Raw genomic sequence first — 21,940 nt, 5'->3', positions numbered from 1 at the left:
CAATGAATGATGGGGATACTCAAGGCCCCCCACTAGTCAGCTCCAGACTTTCTCAGTGTTACTTTCACCCCATTCTTTGGGTCAGAGCAAGCCACACAGTCAGTTGCAATAGTTATGGAGATCACGGACCATCTTCAGCAACCTCCGATTCTGCTTCACACTTTCTTGACTCCTCCTGGAGCTAGGACAATGACTCTCAGCATTCAGGGCCTTTAAGTCATATCATCGCTCATCCCCAAGTCCCTGCTCATGTACCATAATTTTATTCCTCTAAGGGTCCCCCTTGTCCACACTCACGGGTGGTGCTGGAGAGTTCAGGACCTTGTGGATGCTCGGGCATGGAGCTCCTGCTGAGCCACAAACATCGTGATAGCCAAAAGATGGTGCAATGTACCTCCACTACCCCAATTATGCAGTTGAGTTTCCTAAATTTAGGGCAATTTCAGGAGTTAACACACTTAGAGTACAATGGATGAACCTCACCCCAAGAAAACCATGTTTCTGACCAGTGTCTCTCTTCTGTCAGGTAAATACTCACCTGTCTTAAATGCTCCTCCACTTTCTACCACCCCAAACTCTAGGGTGCTCACTCCACTGTGCTAACGTCCATCAGATTCCCCCCTTTTTCTGTCAGGAGCTTCCTGTTCTTGGCTTGCCTTGTGAGGCTAACACTTTTCTCACCATAAAAGACCCAGCTGTCCTCCGGTGTCCCTGAATTTCTAAAACTCTACTTGTACACACAAGAGGCCAGTGTTTCAGAATCACTTTAATAAGATTATCTTTCCCACAGGATACTCAATAATAAGGGTTATTTTTCATAACTAATTAACATATTTCGCTTTTGAAAGCTAAAAATGAGACTTTGACAGGCCAAAATGGGCAGAAAGGAAGGTAAGCCTGTTTCATTTGGTCAGCCCTCTGTGCACATGCACAGAACCTCTCGCCTTTGGAGACTGTCTTGCCATTTGCCAGTAGCAGGGGCCATATGGGTGAACCTGCAGTCTGCACGAAGAGATAAAGTCCTGGAGTGGAAACCAATAATAGGCAATGACAGCTACTCATGGAAGCTTTCCTCTTCCTTGGGTAAAGCTCATTCACAATTACAGCTGGTGCGAACAGGCAACCTTCAGTCTTGTGAGCAGCAGGAACCACATGGCAGGGATTGACCCAGTCGGAGAAGCAGGCAGTTCTTAATGGTTTGAAAATGGACGTCCCCAGTCCAGCTTCAGAGGGAGGATTTGAGGCAGGTGCTAGGAGGGTCTCATGACATTGACCCCATGTCCCTCCCAATCCATGTAACGTGTGTCTCCTGTTTCACGAGGCCTTCAGAACAGAAAGGTTGATTTTTCTTCCCTGCCCTTGACCTCTTTTTAGTCCTCAGTCACCCCCAGCCTGTGACTCAATCATCTCTCCAGTGGCTCACAAATAGGGGCATTGATGAGGTCTGTCATTTTGCCATCCTTACCTTAGGAAAAGAAAAATCAAACAGGCTAACAAATAAGTTCTAGATTAGAGATTCCCAAAGTCCAGTTGTTGGTCCAGCTGCACAAACATCACCCCAGGGTTTGGCAACAACACATCTCTCTGAGTCTCAAAGAGACCCTCGGGCCAAAGCCCCAGAGTCTGAAATCCCCTCCTTTGTTCTCTGTATGCTACTGCTTGAGAAGGCGATAGCCTCCCTCCCCTCCCGCTTTCCTGGGGAATCCCCAAAATGCGGCTTGGGTGTCCAGACATGCACAAAACCTATTGGTATGACATCTGGAAGTTTAGGATGCTTAAGGTCAAACACTGTGTCTGCATGTGTGACCTGAGAATGGCTTTCCCTTCTCCCACAGGTGTGGGCTGTGCTGTCCCAGAGCTGGCCTCCTTGGATGCTCAACTTTCCTACGTCAGTGGTCCCCTGGCAGAAATCTGAGTGAAGACCCAGCCACCCAATCAGTGCCTTGTGGAGGACTCACCTCCCTACCAGAGGACATCCTTTGGTGATGGTAGACCCATGTCTTGCCCATTGGTCCTTATTAGGAGGCTAGTGCCCTTGTGCCCTAAGGATGCACCTTCCTGCTCTGCCCTCATAGGTAGGTAGCATGGCTTTGGATCTAGAACTCATTTCTTAAGGGCTATGCCATAAACTGAGGTCTGTGCTCACCTCCAAAAGTAGTGAACATCTTCAGAGCAATGCACGTCTGATCTAGACTGGGCAGCCAAGGGGTTGCCTGCACTTGAAGGCATCCTCCTCATTCACCTAGTGAATGAGAACACAAATACCCTTGTGTATGGTGGTTCATGCCTAGTTCACAGAAAGCTGGGCAGTTTGGAAACAATGAAGTTCCAAAGAGGTGATTATGGGTGCTCTTTGTCTTTCCCAAACCCATTCTGAAGTCCTCCAGCCTTCAACACCTCAGACTATGGCCATATTTAGAGATGGCATTTGCAATTGTCATTGACTCACTAGGATGGCCCTAATCTGAGGTGACCCATGTCCTTATACAGAGACATGCACTTGGAAGAAGACCCCAGGCATCTGGACGCAGCAGTGGGATGGTGCTTCTTCAAGTCAAAGAACACTCAGGTTGGCCACCAACCTCCATGCCTGGAGCAGATTCTCCCTCCAAGTCCTTGGAAGGAGCCAGACAGCTCATTCTGTATCTTGGGCTTTCAGCTTCAGAAATGCAAGACAGATCTCTTCCTGGAGAACTACACAGCCCGAGGCCCTTAGTGATGGCAGCCACAGCATTCCCAAACAGTCACAAGGATTCGTGAATGGTCAGCATCCCCCAACCTTCCACAGTATCCCACAACCTTCTGTAGATGGGACTGTGACTGAGACAACGCCAAGCTCATGGCTGCTCTGGGGTGTCTATCTTGAAAGAAGGAGTCTTGCACTAGCTGCCAAAGCTAAGTGAAATCTTGCAAGCAGGCTGGAGTTAGTCTTAGGGCACCAGAAATGTCCCCCAGGTGCCACAGTACTGACATCAAGGAGGTGTTCTGGCTAAGGGCTATCTATCTAGGTACTTTAGCTCCAAATCCTTATTTCTTCTTTTAGTGCAACACCCGTTAACCTCTTAAAACCTCAGTGTCTAAAACTTAGAACCTTGATTTGGCTGCATGTCCTAGGAACCAGAACTCTCATCAAACCCTGTGTTTTCCCCTTACAGTAGCCTTGATAAAGTCACAGTTGTCACAGGGGAGAAACACTGTGGTAGGCAGACTAATGGGCCCCACAGATGCTATTGTGCCCTAGCCTCCAGATCACGTGATTAGGGTCGTTCTTCATGTGAGCTGATGTAGTAACGAGGATTCTTATGAGCAAAGATCAGGAAAGCCAGAGAAGGAAAAGTCAGGAAAGTCAGAGAAGCGGGTAGAGAGACAGCTCGAGCGAGCAAGATAGTTACACAGAGAGAGGATGCAATGGTGAGAGAAATGGGGAAAACGAGGTGGTGAGGGAACAAGAGGAGAGTTTTGAAGATGCTGCAGCGTGGGCCTTGGAGATGGAGAAGGAGAGCCAAGAGCAGGGCATGCACACATCCTCAAGAAGCCAGAGAAGGTAAGAACAAACTCTCCCCTAGAATTTCCTTCTGACTCTGAGTTATCAGTCTGACTTTCAAGAGCAGGAGATAGGGAATCCGTGCTGTCTTGAGTCACTGTCGTGATAGATCTTTGTGGCAGCCATAGGAGACAGAAAAGCCAAGGTTCTTTAACCGGACTCCAGAAAGAGGGCAGTAGGCCTGGATGGTAACTGAGATGTGTGGCCCCCGGGGCAGTCTTTTTCTCCCTTTAACATTTGGCTCAACTATGGTGGGTGGTGGTGTCTGTTGTCCCCTCGTTGTGTGCAGCCACCAGGACAGTGCCTGTTGACGGTTGCTGTATCTCAGCTCTCTTTCTCCACCGCCCTTGATAGCTCACTGAGAATCCCTAGATAGGGCCCGTAGATGGGGCAAATAAAAGCACATTGCTTGGCACACGCTTTAATATAGTGATCGCTTATCTCAGATTCACATTAGAGACATTTTGTGTTTCATCTGGCACCTCTACCCCTGCGCCAGGGAACCACCTGCTGCTTTAAGGGTCTGCGATCTGATCTGTTGGCGCCATCCCTGGAGACCACTGTCAGCTCAGCTGAACTCCATTGGGAGTCCTCACTTAGCAACTTGTCAATTGGCTGTTCTGTCCCTGAGGGGCATTGCTGAGCTCAGAGAGCAGGTGGGAAACACAGAGGCTCCTGAGGGAGGACTGAGCTTGGAACAGGTGTGAGGTTCGGCCTCGCAGCTCAGATGTCCTACTGCAAGAATTATCATTGAGCTGCCATCTTCTCTGGCCATCTGGGGCTGGTAGGAAGCACTCCATATTCTTCAAGTAAAGGGAGGAATCATGGCTTGCTAGGGCCACTATACTATAAACAAGTACCAAAGACCAAAGGGCTTAAGTAGCAGAAATTTGTTTCCTCCTACTCCAGACACATACAATAATAGACACATACAATCAAGGTTCTAACCTGGGCTCTGCCCAGCACTGAGGACAGTGATTTCTTAGCTTCCAAGCTAGTTACCTCTGGGAGGATTAACTGCCTCTAGCTGTGAGTTCAAGATCAGTGTGCCGCCAGGTGGTCTCTGGTTAGATTCTCTTCCTGAGTGGTTGATGACTATTGTCTCGCTTTCTGTCCTCATGGCTCTCTCTTGACATCATGTTAGTGTCAACAGTACATCCTCGTTATACCTCAGTGCCGTGCAAAGTTCTATTTCCAAACAGTCACATAGTGAAGTATCAGTAGTTAGGACTTCAGCATAAGAATACTATGGGACCATTTCAGCTTGCATCAGGGAGCTGGCTGCACAAACTATCCCAGCACCTCTCAGAGCCCAGGACTGGGACCCACAGGGAGGAGTTCACAGAGGCCTTCTGTAAGCTTCCACCAGGGCCAAGGAGTCATAATGACAGGAAGCTGGGAGGGACCTCAGGCTAGAGGCAGTTAATCCTCCCAGAGGTAACTAGCTTGGAAGCTAAGAAATCACTGTCCTCAGTGCTGGGCAGAGCCCAGGTTAGAACCTTGATTGTATGTGTCTATTAGTTTTACTTGGGGAAACTAGGAAACTCCAGCCACTACAGCTGGCTTGCAGAGCTCTCTGGCGTCTTCCTGATATCAGGGCACCATTCTGGCAACTGCATTGAACGTTGACCAAGCTCCTAGGCAGCTAGCAGTGGACCAACATCTCTCCTTTAGGAAACCATGCAGGGAAAGTCTTGTTACGATGAGCCAGGAGTGCTGAGATAATGTGTTGAGAGCCTAAACAGTAGACTTCAGCGGAAGGTGGCCTTCTCCTTCAGCAGGATCCAGGGTAGGGTGTGTCTGGAAATTAAAGTCCTGATCTTAAGTGACAAAGCTTAATTGAAGCCACTGGTTTCTCCTGACAAAGGCTGGTTTTGCAGGCCCTAGAGTCACAGATTTATAGGCCTCAAGTGTCTCTGCATTAATGGCTTTCAAAACACGTCCTATAGAACCCAGGGTTCCCCCTATTCTCCCAGAACATCAAGGAAAGAAAGGTAAGGGCCCATTACTTCTTCTAGGCAACCGCCCTGTTACCTCTTCCTCATTCTGGATCTCCACACAGAGCTGCTTTGGGGAAAGAGGGCTCCTTCGCATACAGCTGTGAAGACCGTGAAGACCATCAACCTAGTTCCATACTTTGTATATGAAAGATGTGTTCTTCACACATGTTTGGAACTCTTTACTTTATGACACAGTGCTAGATTTGAAGATATTTGTTATTGAAGCATAATGCAGCAGATACTGACCAATAAGCCCAGAAGCCCCAGGAACTGCCCCACCCACTGCATTGACTGGAACCACCAGTTTAGGGCTCACATGATCTTAGGATGCCTTGCAAGTGACAGTTATTTATGTTTCTGGAGAGTTGGTAATGGACCCTCAAAATGTATGGCTTCCTGAGAGTTGGGGAGGTGGCTCCTTAACATCATTTAAGTCTTGCAAAACCTGCAAATACTGCAGACTTGGAGGCTGTGTAAATCTCCCACAGTTAGTTAGACCTAGATAGGATATCAGTCTAACTCCAGAGTCTGAGTTCTTGATAACTGATTTTCAGAAATGTTCCAGATCTTGAGCTTGAGAACCCAGGGTTTAGAACGCCACTGGCCATTAGTGAAAATCAGGAAAAGAAGAGGTTTGGGATGTTGCAAAGATCTCCACGGTAAATCCCATTGGTTTGAGGGTGTGGTGGATCCACGAATCCTCCTGTCTCCACATGTCACTGGGAGAGGGGGACTTGGCAAAAAAGGTAACAAGTGAAGGGGAAACTAGGAAGCTTTACTCTGACGGCTGATGGAAAACCTGTTCTTGGGTTATCTTTGCTCTAGAGAATCCAAGAAAACAGATCTGTTTTAGTATAATGCTGGAAGTTGCCAAAGAGGCTAAAACTCATTTACTGATACCATCTCTTGGCTTTTTTGTGAGGTGGTAGAGTGTGTTTTACTCCAAAAATGAAGTCAGGCCTTGGTGTGTCCAGGACAGAAGTGTGGAGAACCAACTTTGAAGTCTTCTTCATGCAGGGATCTCAGAGCGAGGCCTGTGCCACAGAGAGCCAGGAGAAGGATGAGGAGACAGGGGCTTGCTTCTCTTGTGGTGATTATAGCATAATGTTTACAATCCTGGCAGTAATAGAGTCATTGCCTATGGATTATTTGGAAGGTGTGTGCTGTCTAATGCCAACAGCCTCCTGGTGGAATTCATGCATTCTTATTTGTTTATCTTTTGTGTACACTTGTGGAGGGCAGGGGACAACTTGTGGGAATCGGTTTTCCCCTTCCACAGTGTGTGTCCTGGGAAGAGATCTCAGGTCATTTGGCTTAGCAGCAAGCGCCTTTACACGCTGAACCATCTTGCCAGCCCATGATGGAATTAAAATAAGGATGACCCTTGCCTCTGTCATTTGTCAGTCGTCTGATTTTGGACATGCTCCCTGCCCTTCTATGCTTCCATTTCTTCACTTCGAAATGTGAGGAATGACACATCACATGGTGTTTGGAGATTGTAATGAGAAGCCATATGTAACAAATGTTCATTCATCCCCCTAGAGTCCTTTATTCCTTTCCCCAACAGCCTTCTGCAGAGACAATTGTGTGCTTGGGCACCGAGAAGCTTCCCCGTCTGAAGCCAGTGAAATTAGGGAGGGTGTGGGATACGAAAAGAAAGCGGATCCTCACCTACTGGGTCATACATTATCACACACGGTTCCACCACCCGTCAAGGGGAACTGACCTCCTGGGAATGGGTATGGCTTGCGCGGGGCCACACAGCAAGCTAGGGACAGCCACTGAACTTGGATACAGATCTCTGTACTTCATCTTCATTACTCCAGAAGAAGCTTTTTATGGTCAGTGAGCTCGGAAGCCAGATTTCCTGGACACTGTGTACAACTGAAAACAGACCTTGACTTCGCAGGCGGTTGGTTCTGTCTTGGATCAAATGTAAGCACACATCTATACTGCAGGAACCTGAGTGTGAAGGGGGAGCCCCCCAAAGCAGCCAGGGAAGAACTGGCATTGAGAAAAGACTTTGTTCAAACCCATCCACCCATTCACTCCTCCACTCACACCCTGGAAGAGTTACTGGACCCTGTAATATGCCGTGAATGGCATCATGTGGTTGTGCTAACTTTTCTCCATCTTCTGTCTTCTGTAGGGAGTCACCCTTGCTGTGTGTGTGGTAGCCACTTGGGATGGTAGTAACTATCGTGTGCCAGAAGGAACATGGCATATGTGCCCCTGTCTGACCTCTCTTCCTGTGCAAGAAGGAAATGTGATTCACCCAGGCTAGGCCTTTTAGGGCTGGAGTGGGTGGGGTGAGCAGTGGCAGGTCTGGTCCTGGTCGGTGAGAACACTGTTGGAAACCAGGAAGCTGTGTTTATCTGAGAGAGGCGCCAGGACACCAGAGAGGTCAAAGAGGTCCAGTCCAAGAGAGAGGGAAGTAATGCACTTAGAGTCGAGAGCCAGGGGGTTGATAGAAGCAGCATGGGCCAGGATGCCTCCATGTGGGTTGCCACTGGGGTTCTACAGGAAAGCAAATGGGTGGGGGGCATAGCAAGGGGTCCTCAGGAGCTTTGATGGATTCTTCAGCAAGAGTTGGAAAGTGAGCAAAGTTTTCACTGTTCTCAAATAAAATAAGGGCCAGGGGAACTAAACAGAGGGATGTTAGGATCCAGTGGTTCCCAGCTTTTGTTTACTTGTATCTCAGCACTGTTACTAGGCAAGACACACCCATCAGAAACATTGTGGGCCATATGCACTCTCTCTACCCACTTGCACTATGGGGATAAGGAAAAGAGGAGGGAGAATACGGCAAGCGGTCACTCATGAGAACCTGGGGTGGATTCATACAAAGAGGAAAACGTCTTGTCCAAGCTCGGCTCTTCTCCCCCAAGAGTGAGTTTCCCCTTGTTGAGGAGCACAGCAGTGGATGGATGGAGCGACTGCTGAAAGTGTTTAAGAGGCACGACGGAAGTCAGTCATAACATTTATTAAACATTCACGGTACATGGGTTAGTAGGCAAAACACAGGAGGAAGATGCCGCGGAAATCCAGCAGCTGTCTTCACTTAACTCACGACGATGACATTTTGCTTAAGCGGAGAGACACCTGGTAAGCACACAGGGACATGTGCAACCAAACCCTAGCTATACAGACACGGCCCATTTGCCACTCCAAGAGCATTAGGAGACCTTATGTTGGCGCTTGGGGCACCAGGTGCTGAGACACAGCTCTCAATGCCAGTGCTCCAGTGTTTTGCGCTGCCGCTGAAGCAATGCTACTAGGAGACACTAAAATACCAGGAAAGCCATGTATTTGTTTTCTTAACTTGAATTCATGTTTAGATCAGTAATCTTGTTTAACACGAGGCAAAGGAAGTTGACTTAACAAAAATGTGAGAACAGTATTATGTGGGAAAAAAATTCATCAGTAAAATCAGACCTTTTCAAATCTCATCACAGATTCTGGAAGTTAAGAGCCCCCTGCGTCCATCTCTCAAGCTTCTACTGGGTGACAAGACTTTCCAAGAAATTTAATCAGCAACGGCATTTTATCACCGTGTGTGTGTGTGAAATATTGTTTATGTTTTTGCCTGCCTTAAAATATTTCAAATGTAGGGTTGGCAGATAAAATATAGGATGCCTTTCAGTGTACGAGATGCACTTAAAACTGAAAATTACTGTCTAGAAGGGTGTTTCGCAATACGTGGGTTGCAACCCCATTGGGGTTGACCGACCCTTTCACAGAGGTCTCCTAAGACCATTGGAAAACAGATTTACATTATGATTTATAACAGTAGCAAAATGATAGTTATGAAGGAGGAATGAAAATCATTTTATGGTTGGGGGTCACTGCACTATGAGGAACTGTATTAAAGGGTCAGGACATTAGGAAGGTTGAAACAGCTGGCTTATCCAAAAGTATACTTTAGCTACATAGCTGTATTTTTATTAACTAAATCCTAGAACCTTGTTTTTAAGTCAGAAACTCCAGAGGTTCCTAATAATGGGCGGCGGGGGGGGGGGTTCCTAATTTTTCTTCATTTATTTCCTAATACTGTCAGAGAGTCCAAGTCTTTATTTAGGCAGGAAAAGTATGTAGACTGTAAGACCGAATCAGGTATCACAGACATTTTTATCTCTTACATCTTTTATCATTGCAGTTTTGATTCTGCCTTTTGAGTTGACTGAGAAGGTGACAGTAGTTCCTCATGTAAGACTGAAGTCTGAAGAGGGAATAGTCTGGCCTGACAAGTTGGGTGTGGCAGGCAGTTCTGTGCTCAGCTGTTTCTCCTTTGTGCAGTCCATTAGGCACACCCACCACTGTGAGATGCACAGCGTGTCTAATTCTAGAACATCAGGGGCCCTAGCAGCCCCTGCGACTCTTCTCTTCCCTCTTCTGCATGGCAGCCTGGGTCACTGGGCTGTTCTGGCCTTATGGAAGGGAGAAGAAGAACGTCCATTCCTTGAATAATTGGCAGCTCGCAGCAACAAACTTTCCTTGATTCATATTTCCTTTTCTTTGTGTATTTTTTTTTACTTTCTGCATGTGCCTACAAACTGTTTCTATTGAGAAAGTTCATATTAAACCTATTAAGGAGATATGACAGCCTTGTACAAGAAAAAAAGGATGGAAATGAGAGAAAAGGAGAGACAGGGAGGAAGGAAGCGAGGGAGGGAGAGGGAGAGAGAGTGTGTGTACTGGCAGACTGTATTGGCACATGCTCTCTAGAAATGTTCTTCCTGGTGTCTCAATGTATAACTTATTTCTATTTTTAAACAGAGAGTTCTCAGAGTTAAATGTTTTTCAGCACTAATTTTGCAAAGAAACAAAGCTCACACAAAACTCCAACTTTTATGGAAGAATGTTAACACTTGCTGAATTTCAATATCCACTGATAAGTTTTTAACACACAGAGAAGGTGACCATATGTTCAGTTACACACACACACACACACACACACACACACACACACACACGCACATGAGCCAGCGCGCGCACACACAGTGAGCCAATTATCAAGAACTACATAGATGGTAATAAAAACATACACACTTTTGGCATTCCAAGTTACCTGTGAACTGAGTCCCAGCTGTCAGTTTCCTTTGGGGCCTGACTATACATTTTTCCACCCTTGTCCAGGTAAATACAACTCCCCTTCCTACCTGGAGGTCTTTCTGGAGAAGAGGAAGTATAGGTGAACAGAAGAAATTACATTGAGGTTTAAAACAAGTAGTGGGGTTAGGGTACAAAGGAGAAGTCACATGGTACAGGTCACCTTCCCTTCTGCCTTGACTTCGCTGAAAGAAAATGTGCTTTCAGGCTATTGGCCTTGCATGCTTTTCCCTTTGAGGAAACAAAAATCGGAAAACCTGTCTTTTAGACTCACTCTTTTTGCTTTTCTGATGATGATGGAAACTTATACCTCTCTGTGTTCTCGACCAACCTCTAGATTTAAAAGAGTCAGACTAGTCCCGTAGTCGGGAGTGGCCAGAGGAGGTGTGCTTCATCCGTCCTTGGTGGCAGTGAGAAGGTGTGTAGTTGTAATATGTATGGGAAGTAGCCGTGGGTTCCCCGGGAAGGAAAGTGGTGACTGTAATTCTGCAGGAGCAGAAGAAAGAGCACAGCAGCATGTCACTATGGAGAGACCTCACCCGGGGTGTTCCAGAAAATTCTAAAGCTCATCAGGATCTCTACCTCCATTTTCACCATGGACTTGGCAGTGACATTTGTAGCATGAGCCTTTTGGGGCTCCTGTCCCTGGTCTGAGGTTTCTTCTATGGTGAACGAACACTCTGGAAAACGTCTTGTCATTTTATGACCCCACCTTAAGTTCCTTGTCTCTGTGAAGTATGAAAAGCAGACATTGAAAAGTCCCCATGACAAGTGCGTCTCCCTTCTCCTTCACTCCAGTTTCCTCTTCCTCCTTTCCCGTTTCTTCCTTGCTCCCTGGTCTCTCCCTTCCTGCTGCAGCGGAGGGCCAGCCGTCATAGCTCAGGGGGGTGGAGCAGAGGTGCTCATGTGGCTGTAGGAATACCTGGTCAGCGATGCCCCTAGGGTCCTCCCATCCTCCTCCTCTCCCACCTCTCCTCTCACCCCTGGGGGACCAGGGTTGGGACAACAAGGGAAGGTGGCCATGAAGCCCAAGCGAAACCGTTTGTTCATGAAGCAGTAGATGATGGGATTCACACAGGAAGAGGTGTAGGAGAGGAGGAGGATGAAGGAGATGGGCGTCCCCGAGAGGTGTTTCTCAGCAGAAGCGGTGTCATACGCCCTCCAGGCGTTGGCACTGAAGATGGGCATCCAGCACAGGAAGAAGAGGACCACAATGACGATGAGCATGCGAATCACGCGCTTCTTGGCTATCAGGTTGGCAGCGGAACTGCTGCTCCTGATGCGGTTGACTCGGCTGCTGCCGCTGCTGGTAGACAGCTGCTGAAGCTCCAGCTTCCGCGGGTGCCGGGACTTCTGCAGGTAACACCCATCACTGTCCTCATATCGGCTGCTGCCACTGCTCAGCTTCTTCTCTGCATGGGCAAGTGACATCATTTTATTGCTCAGGACATGTCATGCCAGAGAGAAGACGTGAAGACCCTGATGCCTTCCGTCCAGGAAGCCAAGCTGAACTTGAACTGGAGAAATGGACAGGCAGCTAGGCCTGTACAGGTTTATATCAGTATTGGTCTGCGCTAGGTCTGTCCTTATAATGAAATATAAATCATGCATACATATAGTAATTATAGTAGTAATAAAATCCTACACACAGAGATTGTAAGGCTGAAACTTATTACAAAATAAATATTAACACTCTTCTCTGTTCTTTCTTTCCTGTTTGCTTGCTAAGTGTTTAGATTACTTTTATTGCGAGGACTCCAAGTAACAGAGAAAGTCAACAGGAGGCAGCGAGACTGCGTTATCTACATAGTAAGGAACCGAGGGAGGAGGCAGGGAGAGCAGGAAAAAGTTATGTCAACACAGGTGTTGGGGACAGTTTCAGTGGGCTCTAGAGGGGAGGCAGCACTGAGGGCGAGAAAAAAGTAGCAAAAAGCTGGGCTTGTAGGGTGTGGACCTAATGTCTCAATGCCACGCGCAGGACAGAATCACCAGAGGGTATCCGCTAAGTGTTTACGTTACAGTAAGCCTGGGAGACAGGACCCTCTGCATGCAGCTGTCATGTGAGCGTGTTCTCCTTTGATTCCACCTAGGACCCCACCAAGAAATGTCTCCTCATCTTACACACATGGAACTAGGGAAACCGGGTCTCCTGGCTTCCTATGACACCAAGGTTTGAATGCATGCTCTATGTATTCTGAGTCCTTCTAGCTAACTTTTATTTATTTAGTCCATCTAGCTTTTGAGTTCTTTTGGAATAAACACCCAGTCTAAAGATAGTTACCTTTAGAAGATTTCTTCTGGCTAGCGTCAAATTTTATTCCTTGGTAGAGTTCCAGAGAGATCAGCCCATAGGCCACCACCATCACAATCCCGGGGATGAGAAACAGGATGAGTAGCAGGAATGTTTGCCTAAGACAATTAAAAGAAATCTAGTCACCAGCGACTCTGGACCTTCAAGTTCTGATGGGCAAGAATGAGGCGGGGGCAGCTGGTCTGACCAGACCCATTCATTTCTAGTGCTTAACGTCCTTGAAAACTCCGTGTCTGGAGGTCAGGTCATTAGAACCTGTTTACTTCTCGCTCTCTTTAAAGTGGATGTGAAGGCTACTTGAGCTGGGAAAACGTGGCATCATTCTATGCTCCAAACTGACAAACACGTTCAAGGCTAACAGCAAAACCGGCAAGGAGGCTGAGGCAGGAGGCTTGCTCGAGTCCAGGAGTTTGAGGTTAGCCTGGGTGACACAGTGAGACCCTTTACAAAAATTAAGTAACATGAGCAATAAATAAATAATGAAGCCTTTAAAAAATAATGGGAGCATATGGCGTGAATGTCCAAGGTGTTGAAATAATAAATATGAAAATACTTCCCACCCAATGAGGACTAGTGCGGGGTTCTACAGCCGAGGCTAAGCTCTGTATGTGTGTGTCTCATCTTAACTCACATAAGAACCTTTAATGTAATTGCTATTATCTGAGCACCTATTGGAGTCAGGAAAAAAATTGAGCCTTGAAGAGATTGATGTGCCCGAAGCCAGACAACTAATAGCAGAGGTGAGATTTGAACCCTATGACATACAACAGGCTACACAACTTGTTGACTCTACAATGGGAGCAATTAGATGCTTAGGTCAGAAACCATGGAAAATCTGTTTTAGCCAATGTAACACTTGCCACCCATAAATCCTCCTAAGTATCCGTTCTCCATCCTGCTGCGAACGGTTTGGTGGCCTACAAAGTCTTAGGCCTGGAAGGATCGAGCTATGCTTTCTCTAAACACAGTTGGGGTTGAGGATTCACAGCCTCCTGCTCTGTGAGTCTGGTCCCTAAATCACTTTTGCAGTCTGGCATGTGTAAGCTACAAATTAGACCATACAGTTGTCAGAGGCAAACAGTGGCTAGGCCATTTCTCATTGCAATTGGACATGTTTTGATAAGTCTTGGATAGCCTTCTCTTCTGCAGTGTAATGCTGTTTTGTGTGCACGTTGCTTGTTTGAAATGAAAGGAAGAGGGTGAGGAAGCATGCTCTGGATTTTTAGCCACTTCGGAATGGCTAAACCAGCCCTATAATTAGGAAACGTAACCCACATTTGTGCCATCTTTTCATTAAAAATATTTTTATGGCTTCTTATTTGAACCGTATAGCTGTATATATAACCTATATAAATAATGTAGATTTAGAAAAAAAATCCATATTATTAACTCCTTTGGAGATAAAGAACTGGTACTTCAAGGGGCTGAGCAAATTTCCCCAAGGCTATTTTGCTAGTAAGCAAATGAACCAGCATAGGAAAATCTTCTCTTCTGGTAAGCTATTCTGGGCAAACACAGTGCTTATAAACTCTCGGAATCGGGTGTCAAGATAGCTTTGCTTGCCACCAAGCTTGATAACCTGTGTTTAATCCCTGGAACCCACATGTTAGAAGTAATCCTTCAAGCTGTCCTCCGGCCTCCACACATGCATGACGGCACATGTGTACCCCCCACATACACATACAAAGAGGTTAATGTTTTTAAAAACACTAGAAAAAGCTACATAAGATGTTTTTGGATATTGGTTTCTCATCCATTCCTTAGAAAGTCATAACTCTGTAAGTCAGCCAGTCTGAGCTCCTTGGGGATCATGGAGATGCCTAGGCATAGTGGTTAAACACAGAGAGAGGCGTTGGCCCCTCCTAGCTTTGTGGGTTTAGTCACTCTTGAACCTCTAAGTCAGTTTCCTTATCTGTGAAATGGACATTCCAACATCACCTCATCTAGAACCGGTGTTGAGGATCTCGGTTTCCCACTGTGTACTCTTCCTGTCAAGCTAGAATAACCCTCTTCAGGGGGTCTCTGAGGCTCCACACTTGGGGGACTATGGGCCTCTAACTTTCTGGACTGTGAGCTTTTCCCTCAGTGGTGTAGCCACTTGTAGGATGTCCATGATCCAGTAAATAACTTCTTATTCAGCTCTGTAAGGAGATCTAACTTGGCTCTGTGGGTCACACGGAAAAAGGAGGCATGAAAGCAGGAGGGGAACTTCTTGGGGGGAAAGGGGGGTTCAGCCAGAGATGGAAGGGATGGGAGAGGAAATGGGAAAGGGGGCAGACAACTAAACTTCATTATATAAATGTATGAAACTGTCAAAAAAATAGTAATAGAAAAGGACCCTCCTTAGCAAGCCTCCAGGCCACCTGTCCCATAGCCATCTGGCACGGTGTTCCCGTCCCTCGAGAGCGAGCACCGCCTTACCAAGATTGCTGCATAGCATCGCTTGGCAACAGGAAGCGGCACATATTTGCCGTCTGGTTGTTATTTTTCGTAAAAGGCACCAAGTTGCTGTAAATGGGATACGGAGTCATGATGGTGAAGGAGAGGCACCAGGTGGCAGCGATGACCTTCAAAGCGTGGGACTTCGTTTGCCAGACGCGGGACTGTAAGGGTCTGCAGATGGCGCCGTATCTCTCCAGAGAGATGGCTACCAGGTTGAAGGTGGAGACACTCACGGAAGTGCCTGGGAAGGAGCATAGACGGGAACACGGAAGTTACTCGGGTGTTGACTCCGATTTAGCTTAGGTGTATCAGAGCTGCAGTTTAGTATCGTGTGAAAATGCTCAGGGGGTTAAGAAATACTGTGTATATTTTTGGAAGATGATTTAGGGCCAGCTTTGGGCCGAAAAGGACTTAAGGCAGTTAAGCATAGGTCTTTGCCAACACATCTCACTGCCCAGTTTCAGATAAGTTTATTGGCTTTGATTGCAATCTAACTCCAGCTTGGGCTGAAGGTACTCATTAATTAATAAACACGGGGATTAAAAATAAATTGCCATCCCACAGAAGGGCTTTTTGGAAACCTAGAGAGGAGTTCTAATTTTGATCACGACCATGTAGTTAAGTAGTCCTTAGAAGGCAAAAATCGTCAAGGACTCCATGATGTCAAAAGGTCACTGGGGTGCTGAAATTTCTAATACACAATTTAAAATAGAGAAACATTTTCAAATTTAAACTATCTATTGAAAAACTGCATAGTAAGAAAAGGTAACAGAAAAGAGGTTCTGGGAGGAACTAACGGGTTCTGTGAGTGGGAGAAGCAGGTCTTTCCAGCCGTCCAGCCTTTGTGTTTTATAAAGCCCTTAGAGTGGGAGAGAGATGAATTGCATCTGCTCTAACGCATTCACACGCACGCAGTCCAAAGGAGTCCCCACTTCTCCCTATGGTGTTGGGAGTGCGTGCTTACTGTAAAATATTATCCTTTAAGCTCACTTTAGAGCCTTCGGCTCTGAGAACTGTCACCAATTAACTGTTACCAACAGACTTGGGAACAGTCAAAACTTGACATCCTAAAACATCACTACTTACCAGGATAGATAGTAACTATGTATGTTTTTTTTCTAATACCTTTAAGTAAAGCCTTTTTTTTTTGGGCGGGGGGATTCACTCACTGTGTCTTAATGGACTTCCCTCTAAAGAGCCTATGACATGTAGAATTGAAAGCATAGCTCTAAGTCTCAGTAAGTATGTTCCATACAATGGGTCCACAGTCACTATAAACTCACTGTCAATCACATCCTCCCCGCCCCGGCCACACACAAGTAAGGTGTGTGATGCGTTTTGTGAGCAGTATTGTCGAAGATATTACAAAATAGAGGGTAGGATCTAAATCACCAGCATTAGAAATTACAGGCCTGGTGGGGCATGCCTGTAATTCTACCACTTGGGAGGCAGATGCAAGAGAATCACCTCAAGTTCAAAGCCACCTAGCTACACTGTAAGTTTCCAGGTCAGTCAAGACAGCATACTGAACTCCATTCAGGCCTCCCACTTCACTTCAAACCCCAAACCAAGACCAAACAACAAGAAAAAGTAAATTTAACAAAGTAAGCTCTCGTGACATTCCAAATAATCCCGGAATTATTTTGCGGTTTAATTTTGGCTATTAAAACTGTTCTGAGGTGAAATTCACACAGCACAGAACGGACCGCCTCAAAGCAAACAACAGTCCATGGCTGTTAGAGCCGCGTGACTCTGTGAGCACTTCTGTTAACTCTCCTCTCTGGCTAAGAGGCTCAAGCAAGCACTGTGTCCGTCAGACGCTCACGGATGGACCCCAGAAGTTAATGAGCTCAGAGCAAGACTTCATGACCTAGCCATGATTCTTGTCATTTTTAAGACATTAGAATATGGTCAGGGGTCTTGAACACAGATGAAACATTTTTGGTCACTAATATGGGGCCGTGAGGGTCAGAGATTCATTATCATTGTGTCTTCCTGTGGATCCTGAACACTCAGCTGGGAAAAATAAAGGTTTTTTTTTGTTTTTTTTTAAAAGCTTTAAAGTTTTCTTGTCTCAGAAGATTGCCCTAGTCCTACTCAGTACTATCTGTTTTACACAGTTTGGGTCAGAATCAAATATCTTCTACACACACACACCTTACATCCTCTACACACACACACACACACACACACACTTTACATCCCCTACACACACACACACACACTTTACATCCCCTACACACATACACACACACACACCTTACATCCTCTACACACACACACACACACACACACACCTTACATCCTCTACACACACACACACACACACTTTACATCCCCTACACACACACACCTACCTTACATCCCCTACACACATACACACACACACACCCCTTCCTTACATCCCCTACACACACACACACACCTTACATCCTCTACACACATACACACTTTACATCCCCTACACACACACACACCTACCTTACATCCCCTACACACACACACCTACCTTACATCCCCTACACACACACACACACCTACCTTACATCCCCTACACACACACACCTACCTTACATCCCCTACACACACACACACACACACACACACCTACCTTACATCTCCTACACACACACACACACCTTACATCCCCTACACACATACACCCCTTACATCCCCTACACACATACACACCTTACATCCCCTACACACACACACACACACACACATCTTACATCCCCTACACACACACACACACACCTTACATCCCCTACACACACACACACACACACCTTACATCCCCTACACACACACACACACACACACACACACACACCTTACATCCCCCCCCCACACACCTACCTTACATCCCCTACACACATACACACACACACACACACACCTTCCTTACATCCCCTACACACACACACACACACCTTACATCCCCTACACACATACACACCTTACATCCCCTACACACATACACACCTTACATCCCCTACACACACACACACACACACACACACACACACCTTACATCCCCTACACACACACACACCTTATATCCCCTACACACACACACACACACACACACACACAAACACACACACCTTACATCCCCTGCACACACACACCCCTCACCCTCTTCTTCCTCGTTGGTTCTCAGAATGGGCAAGGGACAAGGCAGTGTGACAGAGAGGAGCAAGGGATATGTATTTGTCTAGGGTTAGGAGAGCTACAACAGCTGGCAAGCTGAGCCCTGAGCTCACCACTGTGGTGCCTGCTAATCTTGGTTCAAACCCCAGCCGCCATGCTTCCCCTGACTTTGTGAGACAGGGAAGAGTTGATGCTAGGTCTTTACCAGGTGGTTGAGGAACAAGATCATGGAACCAAAGTGCTCAGCCAAATATCTGGCACATAAAAAGTACTAAAAAGTAGCTTTGTGGGGTGTGTTATAATTGCCATTATGTTTGGTATAAGCAGGCAAACCAATCAGGGACTATCATAATCCATGGTCCTTAGGAACATATTAGACTTCTTACTAGGGACACACACACACACACACACTCTCTCTCTCTCTCTCTCTCACACACACACACACACACACACTCCTGGCCTAATGTGCCCTCATGCTTTGAGAGAATAATCTGGGGAGTGAATCCTGACAGAAGAAGCAAGACTGAGCTCAAATGGTTTAAAACAGCCTTTGTTTCTCACAGAACAAGAAACACAACAGCCAAAAAACCCTGATCCTACGCACCTGCTCCATTTCAAGAAACCTTGACCTAAGCTGGGAGTTAATTGGAATACAACCACCTGCCACCAGAAAGGTATAGAGTGACTTGATGTTACCTAAGAATTCTTGGCCTTCCACAAAGAGGCAAGCCCACTCCATTTCCCTGTGCTTTTGTATCAGCTTCGGACACACACTTCCTGGCAAGTAGGAGGACTGTAAAGAGAACACTTGTGTCCATGTACGTGGGCCCAGACAGACAGATGCTTGGTGTTTAGGAACCCAGCAGGACCCCTCTGCTGTGACTGTCTAAGCAGGGCGAGAGAAGAGCCCTGTCAACAGCCACCGGCAGCGACTCACCCATGAAGTAGGTGGTGGTCTTGCACATAGCACTTCCAAAGATGAAATCCTTGAGCAGGTTGGGGATGAGGTTGAAGGGCATGCAGAAGAGACAGAGCATGAGGTCACTGACAGCCAGGGACAGCAGGAAGATGTTGGTGACCGTCCGCATCCTCTTGTTCCGAATCAGCACCGTGATGACCAGCGTGTTCCCCAGCACACTGAGGAGGAATATCAAGGAGTAGAGGAGAATCTGCACGGCAGGCTGCCACTCTGCAGAGGAACAGGAAAGAGTTGGAGGCATGGGGGGTTAGGAGGGTGGACTGATAAGACCTTAGACCCCCCCCCCGGGAGTGGTCATTTCTGATGGTGTCCCCCACTGGCGTGCTTCACTGAGCCTGAGTATTCCTGTACGGGCTGCATTGCAGACACAAACCCAGGGAGACACAGGACAATCCAATTGTTTTTTCAAAGGTTGGCGTGTCAACAGATCACCCAGGAGAGCAGTTTTTCCTAAGGACAATGATCCTGAACGGTGATGGCTTTCTTTCCCTGAGGCTAAGCATTATTTTGCTTTAATCGCCTCTTCATGCTGGGTTTCCCCTAAGAAAAGGCAACCTCTACCCCTGACAATGCCTTTTCTGTAATGCCTGGAAGTCCCAGCTTCCACACTTGGCACCCTTTTCTTCCCACAGCTCTTCTATGCATTTGTCACCCCCCCCACCAATCCTGCATGAGTCCCCAACTCTCTCGTGGGAATAATAAGAATATTCGACTGTAGATTTCTCTCACTCTTTTATCCAAACTTTTGAACATACAACTTCATTTAGCTTTGTCTCCCAGGGATTTTGTACACACACACACACACACACACACACTCACACGTACATTTTAGTCAGCCTTGCTGTTGCTATTATCTCCTTGACTCCGTAATTTTCTGAACTCCAGTTCCAGTTTCCAACACCTACCTTTGGAAGGTTGAGGTTGATCCAGGCAGAAAAGAGTCTCATTTTCCAGGCCGAGTTCACAGGGGGGAGTAATGTTGCTCCCATTCATAAGAAGGCTTTCGACCACGTCCATCCTGCTGCTCTCTCCCAAGTGCTGGCGAGCTGGTGAAAGGCTCACTCCTGGTTCATTCCTCTAATGACTGGAGAGTCTCCCAGAGGCAACCTGCCGTGGAGGGGCAGGGAGGGGGGATTTCCAGGTGTGGGCTTTGCAGTCATTCCTAAAGGCAACTCGAGTTCACCATTCTCAGACCGGCTGGCTGGGCAAGCGTGCCCACTCCTGTGGGGAGAAGGCAGCCTGTGCAAGGCAAGCCTGCTCCACCTTCCAGGTCCACCCCTCCCATTCCTGGGCCAGGCTGAGGCCCTGAGCATAGGCAGCCTCGCTGCATATTAACCCTTCCCAGAGTGGGGCCACATCTACACACACACACACACACACACACACACACACACACACACACACACACACGGGTGGAGAGAAAAGGAGGGAGAGAGAGGGAGAGACTTCCCAATTACCACCTCTCCTCTCTGCCTGTCATTGTCCCAGACATATTCAGAGTGAAGCCTGAACTGTCTGAGTGAGACAGCATCAATTAACATGGTAACAGATCCGATAATGCAGACGGGCAGGACTAAGGGACACAGGGGGACTGCGCCTCTATCTCCTTATATAAAGAGCAATTAGTGCCTTTTAGCTTTGGAGTCTTGCCCAGCAATGTGTATGGAGAGGCTTCTGGGTGGTTGTTAAGGTGTTACCAAGCACAGGGCAATGTCTTGTGGTCTCTGCCCTTGTTAACCAGGAGCTGGGGATTCTTTGGAATACAGATTCCTAGGTCCTTAGTATGATAGAAATCAGCAAGATTTCTCAGTCACTTTTTTTTTTTTTTACTGTTTTGCTTTGACCACCCACCCCAGACCTGTTAACTGAGAGCCAACTGTTTGCTGTGTATTTTTCAAGCATGTCAGGAAATAAATCCACCCCAGAGGCTGTTAAGCGTGGAGAGGGGATGAGTGGGAAAGAATTAGGCCCCCCTGGTGGGGGTGGGGAGTACTAGTGATGCGGCCTGAGATGAGATGAGAAAGCTTCCAAGCAGGAAATAGTGTTTCTTTTGCAGAGGTCACAGCCGGTGCAAAGGGCCTGAGGCAGGAATGAGCTGGGCTTTGACGAACAGAAGGAGGAATAGAAAAGGGAATGTCAGGAGAGGTGTGGTGTGAGACCTACCTATTCAGGGGCCTGGCTTTTTCAGGACTTGTACAGTATTTAAAAGTCCCTCACTGTTTGCTACACAACTGATCTCAGTTTGGACATCTGAGAACAGGGAACACACTAGGATTTATGTTTCTTTCTTTTATATAAATTTATTTATTTATACATCCTGGCTACAGTTTTCCTTCCCCACTCTGTTCCCACCCCCAATCCACTCCTCTTCCATTTCTGTTTAGGAAAGGACAAGTCTCCCA

At 46.9% G+C, this 21,940-nt stretch overlaps 1 protein-coding gene and 1 non-coding gene across 2 annotated transcripts; both read right to left on the bottom strand.

Annotated features, from left to right (window-relative positions):
- Positions 1 to 374: 374 nt before the first annotated feature.
- Positions 375 to 534, bottom strand: LOC121460974. Its single transcript, XR_005976125.1, has one exon. It is a non-coding gene; the product is annotated as a U1 spliceosomal RNA (small nuclear RNA).
- A 10,998-nt stretch (positions 535 to 11,532) lies between these two features.
- On the bottom strand, positions 11,533 to 20,683 carry Cckar (cholecystokinin A receptor). The gene is made up of 5 exons (XM_041671592.1): positions 20,444 to 20,683; positions 19,497 to 19,748; positions 15,386 to 15,647; positions 12,935 to 13,062; positions 11,533 to 12,065 (listed from the first exon to the last, which is right to left on the bottom strand). Exons 1-5 carry the CDS (start codon positions 20,553 to 20,555, stop codon positions 11,533 to 11,535), a joined length of 1,287 nt encoding a protein of 428 aa, XP_041527526.1. The 5' UTR covers positions 20,556 to 20,683.
- Positions 20,684 to 21,940: the final 1,257 nt, after the last annotated feature.

The sequence above is a fragment of the Microtus oregoni genome, unplaced genomic scaffold (assembly GCF_018167655.1).
Source record: "Microtus oregoni isolate MIOR12 unplaced genomic scaffold, Mior012 000021F_ref0000039, whole genome shotgun sequence".
Taxonomy (NCBI): Eukaryota; Metazoa; Chordata; class Mammalia; order Rodentia; family Cricetidae; genus Microtus; species Microtus oregoni.
Note: the sequence above shows the minus strand (reverse complement) of the source record. Positions and strands in the feature narration are given on the sequence as shown.

What these genes read in the sequence shown, in the direction of transcription:
- Cckar (XM_041671592.1), bottom strand. Translation starts at nt 20,555, where the DNA reads ATGGACGTGGTCGAAAGCCTTCTTATGAATGGGAGCAACATTACTCCC. An exon ending in GACCACCACCTACTTCATGG is followed by an intron (nt 15,648 to 19,496) that starts GTGAGTCGCTGC and finishes GCTCCTTCCCAG; the next exon opens with GCACTTCCGTGAGTGTCTCC. An exon ending in CCAGAAGAAATCTTCTAAAG is followed by an intron (nt 12,066 to 12,934) that starts GTAACTATCTTT and finishes TTGCCCATGCAG; the next exon opens with AGAAGAAGCTGAGCAGTGGC.